Genomic DNA, 26681 nt, shown 5'->3' with positions numbered 1-26681 from the left:
TGTATGTATATCTCTACAAATCTTTCACACAGGCCTGTTATGAACCTAGCCTCTAATAACAAAAAAAGTTCAACATTTGTAAATTCTGATTATACATATGTAATTTTCAAAAGACTAATATGATAATTAGATGAAATTATGGAATTAGAACCCAACACATCTGAAAGGTTTTACTCTGATCATGTCAGAGTGTTTTACTGTCTAACATCAACTGGGCTGAAAAAACTAAGTTTTGGTTTAAAATTCACACACATACACACACAAAAAAAATCATAATTCCATTCATTTTAAGAAATAAATACAACAGGCATAACTGTACATGTTCCATCCATGCCGTGGATGATGACTATATTAGGTAAGAATTAAATGTTAAAATAAAAATGATTATAAGTCCTTGTTTAACAGCATTCAAGTAAAAACTGTCTTCATCAGTCATTCACAAAAGCTAAACCAGGTTTTAACTGAGACTTTAACTCCAAACCAGGTACTAAACACAAACTGTAATAGTGACAGGAGTAACACTGAGTTTAATAAAAATCAAACCCAATACATATACTGTATATTAAAAAAAAAACACACACACACAGTTTTGATCAAGAGTCAGTTCTATGTGATCAATTCCACGACACATTCATTTTAAAATATAAATGCAAAAATAATGCTCTCGTAAATGGTTAAACATTTGTCTGGCAGAAGGAAGTGTTATTGAAGAAAACTGAAGTTACAAAATCACACTGCATTAAAAACCTCATCTTTCAATGGCGGTTAAGCAGATGACATCAAAATGTCTGGAACTTAATTAAAAATATAAAAGACAAAACAACTCTGCTCAGTATTTTTTTCTTTGTATCTGACACCTAAAGCAAGAAAATCAAGTCAAGAGTAGAAAAGCAGTTCACTCCAAAAGCTCCAAGGACAAAAATTAGGCAAAAAAAGCAAAGAAGCACATTTTGTTTGTTGTGCTGCCCACAGTTTTGCGTTAATGTTACTCAGAATGTCAGAATGTTGTGGAGCATTTTTCTAATACAATATCAATGCATAATCTCTTTTACAGACAGTTTATATTAATAACTGCACAAATTTACAGTCAGATTCATAACGATGCAAGCAAAGCAAAAATCCACTGTTGTGTGTGTAAAGTTTTGTTTAAAGTAAAATAAAAAGTCTTAAACGAAATGCCAAAAATGTACGCTTTGTTTTTAAAAAAAAAAGAAAGTCTTTTAAAAAATTAAACTCTTATTTCAAAACATGTCCTAGAGTCAAGCTTTAAATAAACATGTCATTTGGTTTCAATGATCCTATGAAAATCCTCATCTTAAAGTGCAAAGTTTTAATGTTTAGTGAAGTTAAGTGAAGCGCTCTACCGCTCCCCTTAATCCCCGTTGTGTTAATGTTTGATTCACGCTGACGACACAGATTTTAAAGGTTCCACTCGAAGGAGAAACCAGAGAACGACTTCACTTCCTGTGACGCAGCTCCAGACAAATCAGTGTTGTCATGATACTAACATTTCAAACTCTGTTGCAGTAGACGGCCTCGCCCTGATCCACTTACGGCGAGCCAGAATAGACCGCCGTTGCAAAGTTAGCACATTTTCGAGTTGTTCCCTTAATTTTCACATTAAGACACATGCCGGAAAAGTCGCAGGACCACCAAACCATGAAAAAAAATGCGACTTATAGTCCGAAAAACAGAGTACACAGGTCACGAAGAAGAATTTTGATGTATTATTAATGTAAGTAGACTAAATCAGTTTATTAAAAGTGATCTAATGAAAACTGTTGCATTACCGTATTTTCCGGGCTATTAGGTGCTCTCGATTATAAGGACGCACTGTCATTAAATGGTCTATTTTCAAACTTTTTTCACAAATAAACCGCACTGGACTTTAAAGGAAACACAACAGTGTGATGGGTGAGTGGTTTTGTTTGTTTGTGGCGTTCACAGTGACTCTGGGCTTTGTTCAGTTGTGGCGTGTAGGGACCATATTTGCAATTCGTAAAAATGTACCTACCCCCGTTTCCCTGCCCATAGTTCTATACATGTGGTTCACTGAAAACGTTTGAGTCAGGGTCATACACAGATGTCGACAAATGTTTGTATTTCTTTATTGTACAGTTGGGGTGAGTAAATAGAGTGTAGATAAAGCTTTGGAATAAGGTTCAGGAACAGTTACAGGTTACAAGAAAAGTCTCATCCACACGACATGAGGCTGGGTTGTTAAATCAATACCAAAAAAATGTGAATAACAGTGAAAATGAGGCTCCAAATAGAAAATGAACAAACTTTGGAGGACAATTTGGTTCCTTCTGCTCTATCACTGGCCTTTCTGGATGTATTTGAAGAGTAAGGCTTTACAGGTGAGTCGTACTTTGGTCAAAACTAAACCGTAGATTACAGGGTTGAAGAGCGGCTGACACAGGAGGAAGTAGAGCGACAGGAAAATGCGTAGCGTAGTTGGGAGGTGGCTCATGTCAAAGCGCCCCTGAAGGACCTCAAAAAACACGGCCACGGTGAAGTTAAGGACTGAGGCCAGGTGAGGCGCACAGGTGTGAACGGCTCGGTGCCACGTCTGCCCCGGGGAGCGGCAACACACTCGGAGTATGCGGGTGTAAGTGTACAAAATGGTGACAAACGGGAAAACTATAACATTAAAAGTGCCCACAATGCCGTAAATGTTAATAATGGAGGTGTCGTAACAGGCCTGTTTTACTATGGGGTAATTATCACAGTAAACTTTATCAATAACATTATTACAAAGTTCCAATGATGAACTCAGACTGATCATAACACCCATCCTTAACAAACCATATGTCCATGGAAACAAAATTAGGGCGGCCATTTTGTTCCAGCTCATGAGAGATTTATAGTGAAGCGGATGGCAAATGGCCACATAGCGGTCGTACGACATACTAGCCAACGTAAAGAATTCCACCGTCCCATATCCGTGTATAACATAAATCTGGAAAAAGCAAAACGGAGCAGGAACAACGTGAGAGTCTCGTAGGATGTGCACCAGGAGGAAGGGGTAGAGAACTGCGCTGCCGTAGAGCTGGTTTAGGAACAAGCTGCAGAGGAACATGTACATGGGCTCGTGGAGGCTGCGGTTCACAACGATGACGACGATGAGGAGAACGTTGGTGAACAGTATGAGAACATAAAGCAACAGCAGAACACAGAAGAAGAGCCAGCGCAGAGAGCCGGGGTGAGAGTACGCAGAGAGGACGAAGAACTGCACCGGAGTGGAGTTATGACGCCGGAACGGGGACTGTCCTGGCATGGTTAAAGTCAGAGGTGCCACTTATATGATAATAACAGTAAAGATTTAAAACTGGATCATAAGATCAGAACAGTCACAGGAGCGAATCGATTCAGAGTGCACAGGTAAATATTCAATAAACACATTAACCTGGTGTATGTATATCTCTACAAATCTTTCAAACAGGCCTAATAACAAAAAAAGATCAACATTTGTAATTTCTGATTATACATATGTAACTTTCAAAAGACTAATATGATAATTAGATGAAATTATGGAATTAGAACCCAACACATCTGAAAGGTTTTACTCTGATCATCTCAGAGTGTTTTACTGTCTAACATCAACTGGGCTGAAAAAACTAAGTTTTGGTTTAAAATTCACACACACACACACACACAAAATCATAATTCCATTCATTTTAAGAAATAAATACAATGGGCATAACTGTACATGTTCCATCCATGCCGTGGATGACAACTATATAAGGTAAGAATTAAATGTTAAAATAAAAATGATTATAAGTCCTTGTTTAACAGCATTCAAGTAAAAACTGTCTTCATCAGTCATTCACAAAAGCTAAACCAGGTTTTAACTGAGACTTTAACTCCAAACCAGGTACTAAACACAAACTGTAATAGTGACAGGAGTAACGCTGAGTTTAATAAAAATCAAACCCAATACATATACTGTATATTAAAAAAAAACACACACACACACAGTTTTGATCAAGAGTCAGTTCTATGTGATAAATTCCACGACACATTCATTTTAAAATATAAATGCAAAAATAATGCTCTCGTAAATGGTTAAACATTTGTCTGGCAGAAGGAAGTGTTATTGAAGAAAACTGAAGTTACAAAATCACGCTGCATTAAAAACCTCATCTTTCAATGGCGGTTAAGCAGATGACATCAAAATCTCTGGAACTTAATTCAAAATATAAAAGACAAAACAACTCTGCTCAGTATTTTTTCTTTGTATCTGACACCTAAAGCAAGAAAATCAAGTCAAGAGTAGAAAAGCAGTTCACTCCAAAAGCTCCAAGGACAAAAATTAGGCAAAAAAAGCAAAGAAGCACATTTTGTTTGTTGTGCTGCCCACAGTTTTGCGTTAATGTTACTCAGAATGTCAGAATGTTGTGGAGCATTTTTCTAATACAATATCAATGCATAATCTCTATTACAGACAGTTTATATTAATAACTGCACAAATTTACAGTCAGATTCATAACGACGCAAGCAAAGCAAAAATCCACTGTTGTGTGTGTAAAGTTTTGTTTAAAGTAAAATAAAAAGTCTTAAACGAAATGCCAAAAATGTACGCTTTGTTTTAAAAAAAAAAAAATTTTAAAAAATTAAACTCTTATTCCAAAACATGTCCCAGAGTCAAGCTTTAAATAAACATGTCATTTGGTTTCAATGATCCTATGAAAATCCTCATCTTAAAGTGCAAAGTTTTAATGTTTAGTGAAGTTAAGTGAAGCGCTCTACCGCTCCCCTTAATCTGCGCTGTGTTAATGTTTGATTCACGCTGACGACACAGATTTTTAAAGGTTCCACTCGAAGGAGAAACCAGAGAACGACTTCACTTCCTGTGACGCAGCTCCAGACAAATCAGTGTTGTCATGATACTAACATTTCAAACTCTGTTGCAGTAGACGGCCTCGCCCTGATCCACTTACGGCGAGCCAGAATAGACCGCCGTTGCAAAGTTAGCACATTTTCGAGTTGTTCCCTTAATTTTCACATTAAGACACATGCCGGAAAAGTCGCAGGACCACCAAACCATGAAAAAAAATGTGACTTATAGTCCGAAAAACAGAAGAATTTTGATGTATTATTAATGTAAGTAGACTAAATCAGTTTATTAAAAGTGATCTAATGAAAACTGTTGCATTACCGTATTTTCCGGGCTATTAGGTGCTCTGGATTATAAGACGCACTGTCATTAAATGGTCTATTTTCAAACTTTTTTCACAAATAAACCGCACTGGACTTTAAAGGAAACACAACAGTGTGATGGGTGAGTGGTTTGTGTTTGTTTGTGGCGTTCACGGAGAGACTCTGGGCTTTGTTCAGTTCAGTTGTGGCGTGTAGGGACCATATTTGCAATTCGTAAAAATGTACCTACCCCCGTTTCCCTGCCCATAGTTCTATACATGTGGTTCACTGAAAACGTTTGAGTCAGGGTCATACACAGATGTCGACAAATGAAAATGTTTGTATTTCTTTATTGTACAGTTGGGGTGAGTAAATAGAGTGTAGATAAAGGTTTGGGATAAGGTTCAGGAACAGTTACAGGTTACAAGAAAAGTCTCATCCACACGACATGAGGCTGGGTTGTTAAATCAATACCAAAAAATGTGAATGTGAATAACAGTGAAAATGAGGCTCCAAATAGAAAATGAACAAACTTTGGAGGACAATTTGGTTCCTACTGCTCTATCACTGGCCTTTCTGGATGTATTTGAAGAGTAAGGCTTTACAGATGAGTCGTACTTTGGTCAAAACTAAACCGTAGATTACAGGGTTGAAGAGCGGCTGACACAGGAGGAAGTAGAGCGACAGGAAAATGCGTAGCGTCGTTGGGAGGTGGCTCATGTCAAAGCGCCCCTGAAGGACCTCAAAAAACCCGGCCACGGTGAAGTTAAGGACCGAAGCCAGGTGAGGCGCGCAGGTGTGAACGGCTCGGTGCCACGTCTGCCCCGGGGAGCGGCAACACACTCGGAGTATGCGGGCGTAAGTGTACAAAATGGTGACAAACGGGAAAACTATTGTGTTAAAAGTGCCCACAATGCCGTAAATGTTAATAATGGAGGTGTCGTAGCAGGCCTGTCTCACTATGGGGTAATTATCACAGTAAACTTTATCAATAACGTGACTGCAAAGCTCTAACGATGAGCTCATTCCGACCATAACTCCCTTCATCACCAAAGCGTACATCCATGGAAACAAAATCAGTGCAGCCATTTTGCTCCGGCTCATGAGAGATTTATAGTGAAGCGGATGGCAAATGGCCACATAGCGGTCGTACGACATGGTAGCTAATGTAAAGAATTCCACCGTCCCATATCCGTGTATAACATAAACCTGGAAAAAGCAAAACGGAGCAGGAACAATGTGAGAGTCTCGTAGGATGTGCACCAGGAGGAAGGGGAAAAGAGCCGCGCTGCCGTAGAGTTCGTTTAGGAACAAGCTGCAGAGGAACATGTACATGGGCTCGTGGAGGCTGCGGTTCACAACGATGACGACGATGAGGAGAACGTTGGAGAACAGCATGAGAACATAAAGCAACAGCAGAACGCAGAAGAAGAGCCAGCGCAGAGAGCCGGGGTGAGAGTACGCAGAGAGGACGAACGACGACACCGGAGTGGAGTTATGACGCCGGAACGGGGACTGTCCTGGCATGGTTCGCTCAGTAATGTCCAGTGTCAAAGGGACAACAGCAGCCTGTCCCCTTAAATATCACAATAATCAAAGACCGTTTAATCACAAAGCTGTTTTAAGAACTATTACATCATTTCAGCGTCACTCTGTCACTTATGAGAGTCACTTTCTTATCCTGGCATCATTTGAGTGACCCTCTTAAACATTGATCTGACAGAATATTAAGACACTTTATACTACAAGCAAGTCTAATCTAACCAAACAATGCAAAAGTTATCAAAATAAATAAAATGTTCTATCCCATTATATATATATTTACACAGTTTGCAGTAATTTAGACAGTTTAGACAAGCAAAATTATCCAAACTAAAGATAATAACATTTATGGGCTCACCTCTAGTGTTGGTTGAATCTATGGCAAGAAAAAAAAAAAAAACAGAGCAAGGCTTCTAGCATCAGTAATTCACAAATGATTTGCACCACGAAAATAATGAGACAATTAAAACTGTCATAAATAAAGAAGTGAACCCGGTTTAAAAACTGGAATTTGAAATAAAACTACTGAATCAGTGAAGCGTAAATGCGAAAGTGGAGGCAAATGTTTTGGTGCATTTAGAACAAATTAAACAAATCTATGAAAACGTGTGCCAAAAATCACAAAATGTGATTTAAATCTAAACAACATAATGTCTGTTTGTTCAATTAAAGGTTAATCTGATGAAGTTAAATCTGGTTCAAACAAGTAAATATGTGTGACATGGAAGGTGCAAGTTCATGCTCTAAACTCTTTCTATTACAGACAGTTTATAACAATAACCAAACGTCTTTATGATCAGCTTTAAAACAATCACACACAAATACATACAGATACTAGAAAATAAGATGCTTAAACAATCCAAAGTCAGAAAGAGGACAAAACTAAAAGCAACAAGATCAGCATCTTAAAATATGTTACATGTTTAGAAAAGGATAAGTATTTATGCACATTCCTCGTTCGTTTAGAAAAATGAACCTAAACTGTCTGTGGTGGCTTCTGTTTTAGATTCAGTTTGGTTTGGAGAGAGACAGAGAAACACTGGGTTTTAAAGGTTTTGGCTCAGAGGAGTGTCCAAGAGAAGGAGGAGTGCACATGAGCTACAAGAGAACAGGAACATAGTAAGATTCACTTCCTGTGAAAGAGGGCAGGAGCTGCAAATAAACATTGAGAATTTTACATTCAGTATAATACAGAGAGCACGATAGACCTGGATAACAAATGTAATGTCATTTATGAAATATCACATCATGCAATAAAACTAGGGATTTAAATTTTGTACTCCAGATTTTCAGTTCTCTTCGATTTTGATAACTTCTTTATATTAACATTACTGATTATCTTAAAACACAAATTATACTATTAACATTGAATTAAAAAATAAAGTCTTTGTTATTATGTTGTTAGCATGAACAATAAATCATAACATTTAGTGTTTCTACTGTAGATATCTGAGGTAAATGACTTATATAAGGTTATCAGCTCTATAATTAAAGTAAAATAGACCCATAGGAGTCGGCCACTATGAATAAATATTTGGCTTAATGATTTAAGCTACAATCATTTGAAAAAATGTTGTATGTGGTTTTTGAAATGTTACTTAAAGACATAAACTTCACCATCAGATCTTTACATTTTCTGCATTTTTTTCTTTTGATGGCTAAAAGTCTCTGCTCCTCCTGACTCTGTCTGTGAATCTGCTCCTCCTAATGTATAAACAGGTTATTTACTAAGTCAAACTGAGGAGATGGAGTTTTCAAAAAGAACGTGGAAGCACGAGTGTGAATTACAAGCGTATTCGATCAACATGGGTAAAGTCGAAAAGCAGTTTTGGAGTATTTAAAAGTTCATATTTATGTCTGTCAGCGTAAAATAAAAAGTGACTCAAAGATAAACCTCACCTCTGATGGAATATAGCAGCACTAAGCCTCTATATGAACGGTTTTCAGTAGGTGAGGTGCACCCCCCCGACGGGGGGGGGGCGCCAAAGAGCCACTGGGGAGGCACGACACGCGTGAAAAAATAACGGTCCACATCTGCAGCAGGATTGATATCGGTGATTGTGCGTGCAGTGTTAACTGTAAAAATTATGTTGCCACTCTGACAACCTACTCATAGTTTGGAGCGTCACCTTTTTTTGCCTCATATACGCCGTGCCTCCTCCCGTACACCGCATGGACTGCACCTCCTCCTATACACCTCATGGACCGTGCCTCCTCCCGTACGCCACGTGGACCGTGCCTTCTTGCGTACAGTGCATGGACCACACCTCCTCCCATACGCCGCGTGGATCACACTTCCTCCCATATGCCATGTGGACCACACCTCCTCCCGTACACCACGTGGACCACACCTCCTCCCGTACGCCGCGTGGACCACACCTCCTCCCGTACGCCACATGGACCACACCTCCTCCCGTACGTCGCGTGGACCGTGCCTTCTCACGTACACCACATGGACCGCACTTCCTCCTGTATGCCAGGTGGACCAGGCCTCTAGATCAGAACCAGCAGTAAACCTGAACTAAACCAGGACTAAAATTAGGACTAAAACCAGGTCTAAACCAGGACTAAATCTAGGTAGAAACTAGGTCTAAACCAATATTTAAGCAGAACTACACCATACCGCACGGGGGGGGGTTGGCTGTCTTTATCTACTCTAAGGGACGGCTTGCATTTACCCAATTTGAAAACCCCTGCTCTATAAAACTGTTTACTTTCTGTATTTAAGAAAGGAGCCCAGGTTTGGCCTTTTCCTGCTCGTGCCAAAGTGACAAGACAGTGCTCATGGAGGGACGCGCGAGAATTGAACTTAATATGGAATTGAATTGAAACACCACAATTTGATTCAAGACTTTTTTGATAATTGTTCAATCCCTAAATAAAACAACAGATAATCGGGTGTTCTGGATAAACCTTCCTGCATTACCACTAATGCATCGGCAGGTTTTATCTTTAGTCCACAAGAATTTCTACAGTCGAATACAGCTCTCGATTTTAGACACTTTTGGATTGATCCTGAACCGTTGGAAACAATGCTATATTTGTCAATCTTCACAAACACAGGACAGTTAACTTTTAGCATAATTAAAACATTAAACATCTTCTTGTTTTGATCGTGATGAAGTGGACTGTAGTTAATGGCCTGCTCCGGTCCTGATTGGTCCAGTGGGACATCATTACCTCGGCCCTCTGTGGACATGTGACCGGACTGCTGCGTCTGGTTGGTCCCTGAGGTCACATTGTGTTCGATGAGATAAACAATGATGAAACTCCTCGGGGACGTCTCTCTGCTGCTACTTTGAACGGAGAACTTTGAGCATCAAAAGTCAAAACTGTTTGGGAGGTTAAATGCAAATGGCTCAGTGGCAGAGAGCTCGTCTACCATTATACTTTTGTGTCTTTGGGCAAGACACTTCACTCTAGTGGTTTAAATGTTTGTACTTATTTCATCACTCACACTCTGGACTAAATGGCATCACATATCTGGGAGTGAGTCACCAGTTGCTCTTGTATTTTCGCCAAAACTTTGTCCAGTTTCAAGTCTAACGGAAATGGTTTACCATTCAGCCTCATTTTGTATTTTGACAAATTTTTCCATTACTAGTTTTCACATATTTAGAGCAGCTGGTGTCATCAACATTCTCCAGGGGTGTGATGCGAACTGTAGGCTCTGTTCTGTCTGTTACTCCAATTAAAACTTTAATCTGTGTTTCGTTTTAACACATTAGTACGTATTCGGGTCGTTTTCGGTGTGGATACAGTGTTCATCCACACTAATCCGACTAAAATTGACTCCAGAGATGGAACGATCTGGTGGTGTCAGCTCCCATGGATTCATCTGAGTACAGATCTGATCCTGCACTGTGTGGACGCCTGAAAACACTGATACGCTGATGTAGGTCTGTGCACCGCGAAGTAATTCACCGCCAAAACGCTAAGAGGCTAGAATATAATCATATATATGGTCTGTGTGTACGACCTGCAGACGTATAATCTCTGAAAGATTTTAAATGAACCATCTCCAACACGACAGAAACACAGAACAGACTCACCATCAGCAGAACACCCCTCTGTCACAAAAAGAACACTCATATTCCACTGAGTCGTGTCATTTAGTCCGACAGAAGCTGAACCGCATCAGTGCACAATAGCGACCACCCAGTTTATGCAAATTAGTCATGCATTTTTAAATTTAGTTTCTGTAAAACGTAAACACATATGCTCAAAGCTGTGTGGATAAAGGAAGGATTGCGGACACAGAAACGGCGTGTCTGGACGCAGATTGTTTCTGATACGGTGATACGGTGATACGGTGATACGCGGATTCGTTTCAGTGTAAACAAGGTCTTAAACAAGTTTAGTGTTAGTGCAGCCCGTAGTAAGGGGACCCGCTGAAGGGGACCGCACTGACGCTGTGAGTCCAGGTGAATCTGTTTATGCACGTAAACATGCACATAAGACACACCAAAGAACCAAAGCAACTTGAACTTGCTGGTACATGCGCTTCTGCTTGCAGCTTGCACCATTTCACTCCCGCAGCCACAGTATGAGGGCAAAAAGTATTACAGGTTTTGCCTGAGATGCTGACAAGAATCCCTCGTTCATAAGTATGGGACATTTGGGGGTGATATGTAATGGAAAAATCTCTGACAGCCTGTTTACCTGCTCAATACAGCCCCTTCTCTGAGTAATTGGCTGGGACACGGGGAGCGAGCTGGAGACACCATGGCCTAACACCAAAGGACATCTCGGTTTGTCGTTACGCCACGGACACAAACACGATACAAACTTTGTTCAAAGTCTTTGTTGTACTCCTGCTTCAGTTGTTTCCACTTGTTTTGATCTGCGCAGCGTCACTGTCCTCGTACCCTCCTTGTTCAAACCTTTCCTCTACCTCTTAGAAAAGGTTTTTATGCTTTCTGCCATCCACTCTTTTCATCATTTGTAGTTCTTCCAGCGTACTTTTTTTTTTTTTTATTGTTTTGGCTCGAGACCAACGTTTGCTCTGGGTCGCCATCTAGCAGTGCGTCATCACATCAGAAGAGCATCCCAACGAGCACGTGCTGAAGGACTGGAATTATTTTTAAGAGGAGTAATGATTTTAATTACTGGGCATGTCTTAAAATCATGTGCTCAACTTCCTTACTGATGAGCAGCAGAGAGTAAGGGACGGATGTTACTCATTCTCTCCACTGTCCCTTAGCACTGGTGAGCCCCAAGGGTGTGTCCTCAGTCTGCTGCTTTTCTCACTTTACACCCATGACTGCATCTCTACATCTGAATTGTTAATTTTGCTGATGACATAGATGTCATGGGTTTGATCTCAGGCGATAATGAGACAGCGCACTGCTCATAGATAGACCATATGATAGACTGGTGTCAAAATAACAACATTGAACTTAAACTAATGAACTTCTATGGATTTTCGCAGGAACAAACAGAACAGCCACCACACCATTGCCATGAAATTGTCACCAGTGAAGTGACTAGACTTTTTTAAATAACTGGGGGTGCTCATAGCCCAGGACCTGAGCTGGACCCCACACTTCACTTTCCTGCTGAAGAAAGCCCATCACCGCCTGTACCACCTAAGGCGACTGAGGGACCTGAAGCTCTCACCACGAGTGCTGAAAAACTTTACACCTGCCTCAGGGACAGCATCCTGACAGGGAGTATCACTGTGGATGGAGAGAGCTTTGCTTGGCAGAGAACACCCTACATCCTGGGGGACATGTGCATTGATACTAACGCAAAGCCCAGAGTATTGTGCAGGACATCAGTCACCCTGACCACGGACTGTTCTACCTGCTGCCATCAAGAAGCTGCTACCGTCTTCTCAGGGCTAAAACTGAGAGGATGAGGAGGAGCTTTTATCCTGAGGCCATAAAACTGTTAAACCAAGAGTGAGCCACTCCTAACTCTCCTCTCCTCATTTGCATGCATGCACTTAATATATTTACTGTATGTGTTTATGTTGCTGGTGAAGAATTTCTCTACACATTCCTTAACCCATTAAACTTCAGCTGTATTTGGCACATTTTGATATGCCACTTTTCTGCTAGAGATTTCCCTCCACCTGCTTAGACATGGAGACATCTATATTGCATTTAATCAGACGCAGGTTTGAAAAACATTCATAGTTACAGTGAATTATTTCATGCAAAGCACCAAACATCTTTGTGGAGATGAAGGAAAAGGTTGCCAACTCTAGCAATAATTTATTTTCCCTCTGCTGTGATTAGATGTTGGAACATGATGCCTATTGTCTGTGGATAGGCTTTATTTAAAGTTTTGAAATGTCAGAGGTACTCTACAATCATAATATATAATAATATAATGCATAATTCATGTATTGGGGCAGCTGTACAGTCATCAAGCAAAGGATAGAATCAAAACCAATCTTTACAGGTTAAATGGTCTTTATTGAAGCTCAGTGGTGACAGCAGAACGCAGCAGCTGTAGACACAGCGTCCTCACTTTGGACAGCTTCAGTCCATAGATCAGAGGGTTGAACAGCGGCTGAATGACAAGAAAATAAAGAGACAAGAGCACTCGGATCACGTTGGGCACACTCTGTAGGTCAAAGCGGCTCTGCAACACCTCAAAACACACTCCGAACGAGAAATTTATGACAGAGGCCAGGTGCGGCGTGCAGGTGCTGAGCGCTTTCTGCCGTGTTTGAGACGAGCCTCGAAAACACACTTTTAGAATGCACACATAACTCACAAACATGAAAATCAAAGGTCCAAAAACAGACAAGATCGTGATGAGGAGCCCGTAGATGTTGCTGACGGAAGTATCAGAGCATGCAAGTTTAACTACTGAGTAGTTATTACAGATGACTTTAGGAATGTACCCTCCACACAGTTTTAAAGAAAGTGTCAAAAGAACTAAAGTTAGAATCAAGACAAAAGAGTAGAACCAGGGGAATATAAAGAGGAGCAGGACTCTGGCCGAGGTCATACGAGCTTTATAATGCAAAGGGAAGGTTATAGCCAGATATCGATCGTATGTAATGACCGCGAGGACCACAAACTCTACAGAACCATAGAAGTGACCGAAGAAAATCTGTAAGAAACAAAACGTAAAGGTGATGGTGTGGACATCACGGAGGATTTGCACTAAAAGCATAGGAAAAACCGCAAAACTCCCCCAAATCTCATTCAGAAATAAACTACAGAGAAGCACGTACATGGGCTCGTGGAGGGTTCGGTTGAGGCAGATGACCACAATGAGGAGCACGTTGGACACAAGGACCAGAACGTACGTGGTCAATATGAGCAGAAAGTACAGCCATTTTACAGGCCCCAGGTCAGTGTAGGCTCCCAGCGTGAAGTGGGTCACCACACTGGAGTTCACCATCCTCCTCCTCACAGACATCAGTTTGGTCCAAAAAGTTCATCCAGGCAAAAGAAAAAACAGCAAAGTGACTTCAAATGTTTGAAGAAATTCTTCATTCATATTAACAGTGTAGCAGAACAGGTTTCTGTCTTGTTTATTTTTCCCTTGCTGAGTTTTCCCTTCTATTTGAGCTAAATCTGTCTTGCCCCTGTACAGATATATTGTATAAGCAGTTCTTCAAGTCAAAATAACCAGACTGTCACAGCAAAACTCCACTCTGGTTTCTTTGAGTGCTGATAAACTAATCAGTGTGAATAATTAGGATGCTCTGAGCATAAGGTAAGTGTTGAATAACTTGGAACTAGTTTTCATGGTTTAAGACCGTAAAAATGTAGTACGGAGACTTTAAAATGCTAAAAATAACATACAAAATCAAATCCAGTATTACAGCTGTTGAAAATGTTTGTATTAAATATGATTTCTAGAGCTGCAAAGTTAGTCACAATCATATCAGAACACAATTAACAAATCACAAAGGCTGTGATTTTTTAAAATACCATAATTTCCTCCACAAATAACAGTCTCATGTGTTATTCTGCACAAAAACTGCTGACCCTGTAGTTCAGAGCTGTACAAACGTGTTCTGAAATGTGATTCTTGGATTAGTTCAGTATTTTTGTCATTTAAAATGTAAACTTTGAACAGAATCCCATAATTAAAACATAAATCACAAATCTAATCTGTATCACCATGTCTGTCAGAAAAATCACAATTAAATAAATTGTTCACAGAAACACAAGGACCTTAGAAATATCTGCTTTAAAACAAGTCCAAAAACATAAAACATAACTGAAGGTTCAGGCAAAACGTAAAAAAAATAATGAAACGTGAACACATAATGCACAGATAAGATTACACAGGTATCTTTCAGCAGCACAATCAGCAGAGAAGACAAACACAAATTGAAGTAATTTTTATCCCAGATGCCCTGCCTCACAGACAGAGCGGTGATTCCATGCTGCAGTGACGCACGCTCTCTTTATACCTGAGCTCTTTGTTGTTGTTCCCTCTGAGAGTTCTCCAGGGCCCAGCTCGGTCTGAGAAGTTTAAGAGAAACTTTGCAACAACACAGACGTGAAACCTGCACTATATCATATTGTACAATTGTGTGAATTTTGCTAAAACCAAATAGTGTGCCAAAAAGAGATGTTAAAAATGCTCATTTACATTCAATTATAAAAGAAAACAAAGTAATGACAGTCTCAAGTCTAAAATCACATCAGGTTTCTCTGCCAAAAGTTGAGTTCAAATGTTTGTACTGCTCTTCCTTTGGCTTAACACAATGTCACTCGGGGACGCTCGAGTGGATTCGTGTATAGGGCGCTCTGGATTGTGGGGCGCGCAGTCGTTTTTTGATGGGGTTGGAGGCTCAAGAGCGCATCTAATAGCCTGGAAAATACAGTATTCTTACTTTTAAAGATAGTATAATGTGTTTATGCTGCTGGTGAAGACTTTAAGTACGCACAATACTGTACTACGTGCTTTTGTGTATTTGTGTGTTTTTTGTGGCAAATAAACTAACCTAAAGATTGGAGCACCCCATACTGCTACATGTGCATTGTGTCACCATAGTAAGTTCTGAAAATCCTACCCTAGAGATGTAGAACACCCCCAGAGTGAAGTCAGTGGATGATGCCAAAGTCTCCACTCTAACTCACTCAGTTTTACTTTTTAAACTTCATTAACCCTTTTAAACTTTGACATAAAAGGCTCCAAATACAGCCACTTTTCTTGAGGAGACATCTATCTTGCATTTAGTCAGATGCAGATTTGAAGAACATGCATAGTTACAGTAACGTGGCTCATCTAAAATAAAATCTGATCAGTTGTTGTGGTGACGCCACCTATTTGTCTCCATGGAAATAGATAAGTTCAGTGCCACACTGTGGAATATTCCAGGAAAAGCACCTTTTTCAAGTTAATTCCCTCTGCAGTGATAAGATGTTGTGCTAATCCCAATATAGGGAGGAACAAGAGGCTTATTGTCTGTGGATGGTTTATTTAAAGTTCTGAAATGCCAGAGGTACGCCACAAATAATGCATGATATTTCATGTATTGAGACAGCTGTAGAATCAGAACCAAACTTTACAGATAAAATGGTCTTTATTGAAGTTCATTGGTGACGGCAGAACGCAGCAGGTGTAGACACAGCGTCCTCACTTTGGACAGCTTCAGTCCGTAGATCAGAGGGTTGAACAGCGGCTGAATGACAAGAAAATACAGAGACAAGAGCACTCGGATCACGTTGGGCACACTCTGTAGGTCAAAGCGGCTCTGCAACACCTCAAAACACACTCCGAACGAGAAATTTATGACAGAGGCCAGGTGCGGCGTGCAAGTGCTGAGCGCTTTCTGCCGCGTTTGAGACGAGCCTCGAAAACACACCTTTAGAATGCACACATAACTCACAAATATGAAAATCAAAGGTCCAAAAACAGACAAGATCGTGATGAGGATCCCGTAGATGTTGCTGACGGAAGTATCAGAGCATGCAAGTTGAACCACCGAGTAGTTATTACAGCTGATTTTAGGAATGTAGCCTCCACACAGTTTTAACGAAAGCGTCAAAAGAACTAAAGTTAGAATCAAGACGAAAGCGTAGAACCAGGGGAATATAAAGAGGAACAGGACTCTGGTGGAGGTCATACGGGTTCTGTACTGCAAAGGGAAGGTTATAGCCAGATATCGATCGTATGTGATGACCGCGAGGATCAAAAACTCTACAGAAGCATACAAGTGACCGACAAAAATCTGTAAGAAACAAAACGTAAAGGTGATGGTGTGGACATCGCGGAGGATTTGCACTAAAAGCATAGGGAAAACCGCAAAACTCCCCCAAATCTCGTTCAGAAATAAACTACAGAGAAGCACGTACATGGGCTCGTGGAGGGTTCGGTTGAGGCAGATGACCACAAGGAGGAGCACGTTGGACACAAGGACCAGAACGTACGTGGACAATATGAGCAGGAAGTACAGCCATTTTACAGGCCCCAGGTCAGTGTAGGCTCCCAGCGTGAAGTGGGTCACCACACTGGAGTTCACCATCCTCCTCCTCACAGACATCAGTTTGGTAAAAAAGGCTCATCCAGGCAAAAGAATAGGACTGGATTACATTAAAAGTTCTAAATGAGCTAAATGAGCTAAATGAGTCTTGTCTCAGTACAGATATATTGTATAAGCAGTTGTTGAAGTCAAAATAAATCTGCAGTGAACCAGATTGTCATGGCAAAACTCCAGTCTAGTCTCTCTGAGTTGTAAAAAGTGCTCATAAAGTCATCGGAGCGGATAATTAGGATGCTCTGAGTGCATAAGTGAGGAATAACTTTGAGCTTCTTCTGGTTTTCATGGTTTTAAGACCGTAAAAATCTAGTACAGAGACTTTAAAATGCTAAACGTAACATACAAAATCAAATCCAGTTGGGGTTTAAAACTTACAATATTACATACAGCTGGGCAGGTCCATTTGAATAATTCTGGTATAAAATATGATTTCTATCGCTGTCACTAGAGCTGCAAAGTTTGTCACAGTCATAACAGAAATGCAGTTTGAATCGACACAATTAACAATACACCAAGGCTTTTTTTGAAAATACCATCATTTCCTCCACAAACAACACAATCTCATGAGTTATTCTGCACAAAAATCTGCTATTCCTGCAGTTCGGAGCTGCCCAAACATGTTCTGAAAGGTGATTCTTGCTTTAGCTTCAGTTCAGAGTTCAGTGTTCTTGTAAATGCTTCAGGAAGAGTTTAAATTGTGAACAGAATTCTTCAATTAAAAACATAAATCGCAAATCTAATCAGTATCTCCATGTTTGTCATAAAAATCACAATTAGATAAATTGTTCACAGAAACACAAGAACCTTAGACACATCTGCTTTAAACAAGTCCAAAAACCTAAAATATAACTGAATGAAAACGTGAACACATAATGCACAGATAACACGACACATGTATCTTTCAGAGGCACAATCTGCAGAGAAGACAAACACAAATTAAAGTAATGTTATGCCAGATGCCCTGCCTCACAGACGGGGCGATGGTTCAATGCTGCAGTGACGTACACTCTCTTTATACCTGAGCTTTTTGTTGTTGTTCCCTCAGAGTTCTCCAGGGCCCAGCTCAGTCTGAGAAGTTTAAGAGGAACTTTGCAACAACACTCAAACTCTTTATGTTTTGGAACAAATTGTGAATAAATTAGCTGTACAACTGTCAATTGTAAAAGTAACATCGGATTTCAAAACATTACTATCATATCTTGTACACAAATGACCATCCACTATTAACTTTTAATTTTTATTAGTGCATAGCAAATGTGAAACCTACATTGTCATATTGTATAATCATGTTAGGGTTAGATGTTAAAAAGGCCCATGTACATTAATTAATAAGAGAACATTAAACAGTGACGAGTCTAAAATCACATCAGGTTCATTTGCCAAAAGTTGAGTTCAAATGTTGGTGCTCCTCGTCCTTTGGCCTAAAGGCTGGTTTATGGTCCAGTGCCAAATCTACACACAGCTCCCTGATGCACATGAACACCAAGCAAAAAGTTTGTTGTGTTTGCTGTGCCACATGCACGCTGTGCATGTGTGCAGTATGTGTATGTATGTGTGGTCAAAACGTTACTAAGGACGCACTCACACTAGGACTTTAGAACCATGTCGTGCTCAAGCACGATTGCTTAGGGTTCTACGGCTGCACTCGCATCTGCTCATCCGAACCGGCCACGGCCCAATGACGTTTACATGTGTTAACGCTTTTAACAGAGAAAAATACCTATTAAATAGTGACGCAGGTGTGCGTCCTTGCCCTGATACATGCTCCTCTCTGAGTTTGTGGAGATAAAAACAGCGCAGAGCAGTGATGACAGCCGGAGACGAGAGGCAGCGAAACTTCTGTCACAATCTTTGTTGGAGGTAAGCACGGATTCACTGTGTTTTATGTGTGTGTTTTATTCCTCGTATGAGTAACACCAGGGCACCTGACAGGGATCATATAGTGAAGTTATGTGTGTACATGTACATGAGCAACAGCGCCATGCTTTGGCCCACCTCCTCCAATTGGGCCAAAGTCCCAACTGTGCCTTGACTGGGCACGGTTCGATTGCGCTCACACTGGACAAACGTTCCGCCCTTTAGGGGCAATCTGTGCTTGGGCACGGTTCTAAAGTCCTAGTGTGAGGGCACCCTAAGTGTAGAATTTCTGGCAAACACAGGGGCTGTGACCATAACCAGAATCTCAAAGCCAGGCCCTAACCTTAACCATATCCCTACAGCCCAACAAATGTGGAAACAGAGCTGACATCGAAAAAACTGTCAAAGCATATTGAGCCCATGAACAGTTCTTTCTGTGATAGAAAACAGTGGACAGAAGGCCTGGAGGGAAAGCTGGAGTTGAAACCTTTATGAATCTCTATGTTGAACGATCCACACATCCTGCAGAACATACAGACTAATGCTGATGCTGATACTGAAATTTCAAACTGGATTTTGATACTACAGAAGAAACTCGATATTCAATACTGATTCTGATACCACGATAATAATAATAATAATAATAATATATTTTCTGCACTATTAGGCGCTCTGGATTATAAGGTGCACTGTCATTAAATGGTCTATTTTCAAACTTTTTTCACAAATAAACCACACCGTACTTTAAACAAAACCCAACAGTGTGATGGGTCAGTGGGACTTTGTTTGTGGCGTTCACGGTGACTCTGGGCTTTGTTCAGTTGTGGCGTGTAGGGAGGGTGCTGTCTGGGACCGCTGGATTGTCGGCGTGTTCGCAGTGACTCAGTTGTTCAGTTGTGTCTAGAAGTGACACATTACACTCGTGTTTTCAGGTCGTTTCCATAGTGGTCCATGGATATATACTGGTCTATGTTCCTTTTTTAGTATCAACCAGCTCAAATCAGTATCTAGTTTCGATACTTGTTTTAATCTCAATTAGTATCTGATTTTCGATAGTTTTGACAACCCTAGACACGCCCTGCAAAAGTGAGGAGCAGCAAACTCGGCCCTGTTCTGGCCGTCAGAGGTCACATGACTTATTGCCACCACCTGCTCCTTCAGGTCTGACGGAGCCTGTTCATCATCAGAACAAACTAATACTCACGTCTGTTATAAAAGAGCTGTCTGCACACGCGTCTGTGTCTGTGTCTCTTCAGGGTTCAGTCTCTTCACACTCATGTATCTCCTCTTTCTACACCTCCTCCTCACATTCTACTTTTTAATAGTGACTACTTCACTTTTTTGACAGGTCCAGTTTTTATGCTTTTTCTTCATGCTTCTTACAGATGTGAATGTTTCCAATGGTCATTTATACAACTTGGCATTTCTTGGAACAGCGATACCATGACATAATGAACTGGAATGAACTGTAGACAGTCTATGGTCTGTGCTTTCTTCAAGGTTTTGATGTGATTTTTGTATTACATGTGATATGTCCTGATGTAGCCACTTTTTAACTTGTTTAAAAATTCAAATTTTTCAGTTAAAGTTGACTGGATTCATTTGTGCAGGTAGATGACACACGTTTACAGTGCTGTCATTAAGACAAAAACACAAAATTTCAAACTCAGTTTCAGTACAAAGGGAAAGTGTTCATTTTGTCTTCTTATGTACATTAGAGTAGATGAAAGTCCAAAAGGCTCACAGCTGAAACATGCAATGTACATGACAAGATAGATACTTCTCCTACTGTATTGTGTTTAAAAAGAATCCAACTTGTTAATACTAAGGGAAAGGTTTGATATTCATTTTGATATCACAATTTGAAAAAAAATTCTTAGACAATACAATATAATTTTCAACAAAAAGTAATAGTTCTGTCCTTAATACATCCCTGTGGTCTTATACTGATTCTGATACAGCTCAAACTATTCAGACAAAGTCACATTTTTCCTGTTTATTTTTTCATTATCGATACTTCAAAGAAGTATCTAGTTTTGCTACTACATTAAGTATCAGGTTAAGGTTTAATCACCTTCAAAAATAAGTCAGCCTGGGGCTGTGTGAGGGGGTAGGTGAAATTGGGAAATTTAACTGATATCTCAAATGCAGAACAATGTAGGATTACTCAAACCTGCAGGAATCATTCAAAATACAAACTGTGTAAGATAAAGATAAAATACCTGTAATATCTTGGTTTCAAAATTGTTGACCACTGCACATGTTAGTTTTCTTCCTGTAGTGTTCCATTAACCTGCTCCAGTTTGTGTTTGGTGTTTTTCACAATATTCAAATTTCAAACTGGATTTCGGTAGTAAGGAATTTGGAATACTTTTGATGACCCTAGTTTGCACCATGCTAAACTCCACTCCTGTTTCTTACTTTGTTCTTGGGGCCTTCGTGGACTTGGGGTCATTAAAATATATGATGTTTGTCTTTCTTCTGCTTCTGTACATCTCCATTGTTGTCTCTAACGTGCTGCTGGTGTTGGTTATCTGTGTGGATCGGACTCTCCACGAGCCCATGTACCTGTTTCTGTGCCCTCTGTTTGTAAACGAAGTCTTCGGCAGCTCTGCCCTCTATCCTCTCCTCCTGGCACAAATCCTGGAGGACGTCCATGTGATCTCCACCACCATGTGCTTCCTCCAGATCTTTGTGTTGTATTCATACGGAGGGATCGAGTTTGGCACACTCGCCATCATGTCCTACGACCGCTACCTGGCCATCTGCCGCCCCCTGCAGTACAACTCCATCATGACGCCCTGTAAGATCGCAGCTCTCACGACTCTGACCTGGTTCTACTCCATATTTATGAATTTGATCTTCGTGTATGTACTAACTCCTCTAAAGCTCTGTGGAAACTTCATCCCCAAAGTGTACTGCGATAACTTCTGGGTGGTGCGTCTGAGCTGCTCTGACACACTCCTCCGAAATGTCTTCGGTTTGGTGAATAGTTCATGTCGTGCTGTAGGCATCGTCATGCTCATCCTGTACTCATATGGACGGATTCTTCACGTGTGTTTTAACAGCTCCGCGAGCACTCGCCGTAAGGCTCTGAGCACATGTACGCCTCACCTCATCTCCCTCCTGAACTTCTCATGTGGGGGTTTATTTGAGATCATACAGAGCCGCTTTAACATGAACGCTGTGCCCATGGTGCTGCGCGTGTTCCTGTCTCTGTACTGGCTCAGTCTGCAGCCTCTGATCAACCCTCTGGTCTATGGACTCAAGACCAGCAAGATCCGCCTGGTCATCAGAACTCTGCTCTGCCCCAAGTCTGTTATGTGAAGTAAACACAAATAAAGGTGTTCATTTATTAGTCATTTATTAGTAATCATTCAATGTGCATCTTCTGTAATGTTCATCTTTAAAGAGGGGGCAATATACTTTAACTTCAACTTTACTTTAACTGTCGTTTTTGACGGTCCATACAGTCAATATCGAGATTGTGGTGAGAAAATACTTCAGGCATCTTGTTGAGCTTTGATGTTATTCACTCTTTCCAGTCAAATGGAATCGGAGAACTTCCAAAATTGAACTCCAAAGTGTTGATCCGACACTTTGGACTAGGATGGTTGGAGAAGCAGCAATGTCATCGATGGCTGTCATTGGAGGAATGACAGCATCTTGTTCAGACTCATTTCGGACGACATCAGGGACTCTGTATGGAGCATGGGTTGGGAATCTCTATGTTGAACGGTCCACACATCCTGCAGAACATACAGACTAATGATGATACTGATACTGAAATTTCAAACTGGATTTTGATACAAAGGAATAGATTAGATGATTCTGATATCACGATGATAATAATAATAAAAAGTGCAATATTCAGTACTAAATGGTAGTACTTTCTTTTATATTGCCATTTGGTCTTATATTTATGTAATCCGTCAGTCCAGGTCATTTCCATAGTGGTCCATGGATATATACTGGTCGATGTTCCTTTCTTAGTATCAGCCAGGTCAAATCAGTATCTAGTTTCGATACTTGTTTTAGTATCAATTAGTATCTGATTTTCGATAGTTCTGACAACCCCAGACACACTCTGCAAAGGTGAGGAGCAGCAGACTCGGCCCTGTTCTGGCCGTCAGAGGTCACATGACTTAAACTAATACTCACGTCTGTTATAAAAGAGCTGTCTGCACACGCGTCAGTGTCTGTGTCTCTTCAGGGTTCAGTCTCTTCACACTCATGTATCTCCTCTTTCTACACCTCCTCCTCACATTCTACTTTTTAATAATGACTACTTAACGTTTTTGACAGGTCCAGTTTTTGTGCTTTTTCTCATGCTTCTTACAGATATGAATGTTTCTAACAGTTTTTCCTACAACTTGGCTTCTGTTATCAAAAAACAGTTTCACAGAAAATGTATTGTTTCCATATTTCTTTAAATGACTGGTTAGATGTTTCTTGGAACAGCGATGACATAATGAACTGTAATGAACTGTAGATGGTCTATGGTCTGTGCTTTCTTCAAGGTTTTGATGTGATTTTGACTTTGGTTCCGATGATTGACGTGGGTGAGTTCTGGTTTAGACCTGGTTTTAGTCCTGATGTTTGGTTCTGCCCTAAAGGTTTCTTCATGTCTTAGTAGAATGGCTTCATTGAGTGTTGTAAAGGCATTACTGTGTATGACGTCTGCTGTCTGTGCTTGTACATGCGTCATACGTGTGTCTACTTGTATTACATGTGATGTGTCCTGATGGAGCCACTTTTTAATTTGTTTAAATCGGATTTCTCAGTTAAAGTTGAACTGTATTCACTTGGGCAGGTAGATGACACACTTTTACAGTTTTGTCATTAACTAATTCAAAAATACTAAAATTTCAAACTCAGTTTCAGTACTAAGGGAAAGTGTTCTTCTTATGTACATTAGCAGTAGATGAAAGTCCAAAAGTCTTGCAGCTGAAACATGTCAATGTACATGACGAGATAAATACTTCTCCTACTGTATTGTGTTTAAAAAGAACCCAACTTGTTAATACTAAGGGAAAGGTTTGATACTAATTTTGATATCACAATGATCATTTTGAAAAATTTCTTAGACAATACAATGTAATTTTCAACACAAAATAATAGTTGTGTCCTTAATACATCCCTGTGGTCTTATACTGAGTCGGATACACCTCAAACTATTCAGACAAAGTCACATTTTTCCTGTTTATTTATTTTTTCATCATCAATACTTCAAAGAAGTATCTAGTTTTGCTACTTCATTACATATCAGGTTAAGTTTAATCACCTTCAAAAATAAGTCAAATATTTTAACTTCTTGGGTTCTTTTTAAAGACAATGCAGTAAAGTGTGTTTACCTTGTTGACATGTTTGCAGCTGCTGCATCTTCAGAACTGTCACCGGTGTTGGTGGTGACGTGTCGTATATCAGCTGTTGTTACTTCCTGTAGGCGTGGTCAGCCTGATGGACCTGGCAGGTCGCTCAGAGGAATGCGAGAAGGAAACGTCAGGGAGACTCACCAGAACACAAAAAGACAAAGCAGAACAGGAAAACCTAAAATCCGCCAAATCAGACCACTGTAAAAGGAACAACCACATTATGGATTGGGACGGGGCTCGGGTCATTGGATCGGAAAACAACAAGTTCAAACGCTGGATCAAGGAGGCCATTGAAATCAGGAAACGAGGCACGGACAGAATTAACCGTGACGACGGCGCGTTCCTCCTTTCACACACCTGGGACACCCTCCTCCAGAGACACCGGGCGACGGGAGGCGTGGTCAGTCTGAGCCACCTGCCAGGTCCATCAGGCTGACCACGCCCACAGGAAGTAACAACAGCTGATATACGACACGTCACCACCAACACCGGTGACAGTTCTGAAGATGGCTTGCAGCTAGCAGCCGAAACATGTCAACAAGGTAAACACACTTTAACTTCTTGGGTTCTTTTTAAAGACAATGCAGTAAAGTATATAAGAAGACAAAATGAACATCTTTTGCTTAAAAATAAGTCAGCCTGGGGCTGCGTGAGGGTTTTTTTGCATGTGGCCTGTGTAATCCCACACTGGTCTAGGTAGATTCCACAGTGTGTCCAGGGGCGTATACCTTTTTATGTGTTCTAGTATTTTCAGTATCGATGTCTCAAATGAGTGTCCAGTTTCAATACTAGTTTTGCTATAGATCAGTATCTGATTTTTTGTACTTTTGATGACCCCAGTTTGCACCATGCCGAACTCCACTCCGGTCTCTTACTTTGTTCTTGGGGCCTTTGTGGATTTGGGGCCATTAAAATATATGATGTTTGTCTTTCTTCTGCTCCTGTACATTTCCATTGTTGTCTCTAACGTGCTGCTGGTGTTGGTTATCGGTTTGGACCGGACTTTCCACGAGCCCATGTACCTGTTTCTGTGCACTCTCTTTGTAAACGAAGTCTTCGGCAGCTCCGTCATCTACCCTCTCCTTCTATCGCAAATCCTGGAGGACGCCCATGTGATCTCCACCACCCTGTGCTTCCTCCAGATCTTTCTGTTGTATTCTTACGGCTCGATCGAGTTGGGCACACTCGCCATCATGTCCTACGACCGCTACATGGCCATCTGCCGCCCCCTGCAGTACAGCTCCATCATGACGCCCTGTAAGATCGCGGCTCTCACGACTCTGACCTGGTTCTACTCCATATCCATGAACTTGATCTTCGTGTATGGACTGACAGCTCCTCTAAAGCTCTGTGGAAACTTCATCCCCAAAGTGTACTGCGATAACTTCTGGGTGGTGCGCCTGAGCTGCTCCGACACACGCCTCCGAAATGTCTTAGGTTTGGTGAATACGACATGTGCTCTGGTGAGTCTCCTCATGCTCATCCTGTACTCATATGGACGGATTCTTCACGTTTGTTTTAACAGCCCCGCCAGCACTCGCCGCAAGGCCCTGAGCACATGTACGCCGCATCTCGTCTCCCTCCTGAACTTCTCATTTGGGGGTTTATTTGAGATCATACAGAGCCGCTTTGACTTGAACGCCCTGCCCATTGTGCTGCGTGTCTGCTTGTCTCTGTACTGGTTCAGTCTGCAGCCTCTGATCAACCCTCTGGTCTATGGACTCAAGACCACCAAGATCCGCCTGGTCATCAGAACTCGCCTCTCCCCTAAGTGAGTCTGTTATGTGAAATACCCTCAAATAAAGGTGTTCAAATCATTTATTAGTAATCATTCAATGTGAATCTTTTGTAACGTTAATCTTTAAAGAGGGAGCAGTTTACTTCTATAAAGTATTAACGGCTAACACATGACATATTTAGATCATCAAGTTACCTTTTACTGTTTGGAAAATGCCTCATTCAGTGGAAACAACATATGTTTTAAAAGTTTAACTTGAGGTTTTGACGCTCTTTGACTCCCCTCTCCCACTTCAAAACACTATCATAACACAAGCTTAATTTTTCAAGTTGCTGTGTACAGTTTTCTATCATGTTTTTGTATATCCATCCATCCATCCATTTTCGTCTGCTTATCCGGGGCCGGGTCGTGGGGGCAGCAGCCTAAGCAGGGACTCCCAGACTTCCCTCACCCCAGACACGTCCTCCAGCTCCTCCGTTCCCAGGCCAGCCGAGAGACATAGTCCCTCCAGCGTGTCCTGGGTCTTCCCCGGGGCCTCCTCCCGGTGGGACATGCCCAGAATACC

At 40.9% G+C, this 26681-nt stretch overlaps 6 protein-coding genes across 6 annotated transcripts; 2 read left to right on the top strand and 4 right to left on the bottom strand.

Moving 5' to 3' along the window:
- Positions 1-2317: 2317 nt before the first annotated feature.
- On the bottom strand, positions 2318-3280 carry LOC129411600 (olfactory receptor 10A3-like). Its single transcript, XM_055162935.1, has one exon. The coding sequence runs from the start codon at positions 3278-3280 to the stop codon at positions 2318-2320; it is 963 nt and encodes a 320-aa protein (XP_055018910.1).
- A 2426-nt stretch (positions 3281-5706) lies between these two features.
- On the bottom strand, positions 5707-6669 carry LOC129411599 (olfactory receptor 10A3-like). The gene has a single exon (XM_055162934.1). The coding sequence runs from the start codon at positions 6667-6669 to the stop codon at positions 5707-5709; it is 963 nt and encodes a 320-aa protein (XP_055018909.1).
- A 6435-nt stretch (positions 6670-13104) lies between these two features.
- LOC110173344 (olfactory receptor 6X1-like) lies at positions 13105-14049 on the bottom strand. The gene has a single exon (XM_020939351.2). It carries the CDS (start codon positions 14044-14046, stop codon positions 13105-13107), a length of 942 nt encoding a protein of 313 aa, XP_020795010.2. The 5' UTR covers positions 14047-14049.
- Positions 14050-16189: 2140 nt separating this feature from the next.
- Positions 16190-17131, bottom strand: LOC110173354 (olfactory receptor 11A1-like). The gene has a single exon (XM_020939361.2). The coding sequence runs from the start codon at positions 17129-17131 to the stop codon at positions 16190-16192; it is 942 nt and encodes a 313-aa protein (XP_020795020.2).
- Positions 17132-21394: 4263 nt separating this feature from the next.
- Positions 21395-22330, top strand: LOC110173378 (olfactory receptor 6N1-like). Its single transcript, XM_020939380.2, has one exon. The coding sequence runs from the start codon at positions 21398-21400 to the stop codon at positions 22328-22330; it is 933 nt and encodes a 310-aa protein (XP_020795039.2). The 5' UTR covers positions 21395-21397.
- A 2896-nt stretch (positions 22331-25226) lies between these two features.
- Positions 25227-26153, top strand: LOC110173389 (olfactory receptor 49-like). Its single transcript, XM_020939391.2, has one exon. It carries the CDS (start codon positions 25227-25229, stop codon positions 26151-26153), a length of 927 nt encoding a protein of 308 aa, XP_020795050.2.
- Positions 26154-26681: the final 528 nt, after the last annotated feature.

Source organism: Boleophthalmus pectinirostris, unplaced genomic scaffold (assembly GCF_026225935.1).
Source record: "Boleophthalmus pectinirostris isolate CB_2022bp ecotype Guang Dong unplaced genomic scaffold, ASM2622593v1 HiC_scaffold_5, whole genome shotgun sequence".
In the NCBI taxonomy this organism is placed as follows: Eukaryota; Metazoa; Chordata; class Actinopteri; order Gobiiformes; family Gobiidae; genus Boleophthalmus; species Boleophthalmus pectinirostris.
The sequence above is the reverse complement of the archived record's forward strand: the minus strand, read 5'-3'. Positions and strand labels throughout refer to the sequence as shown.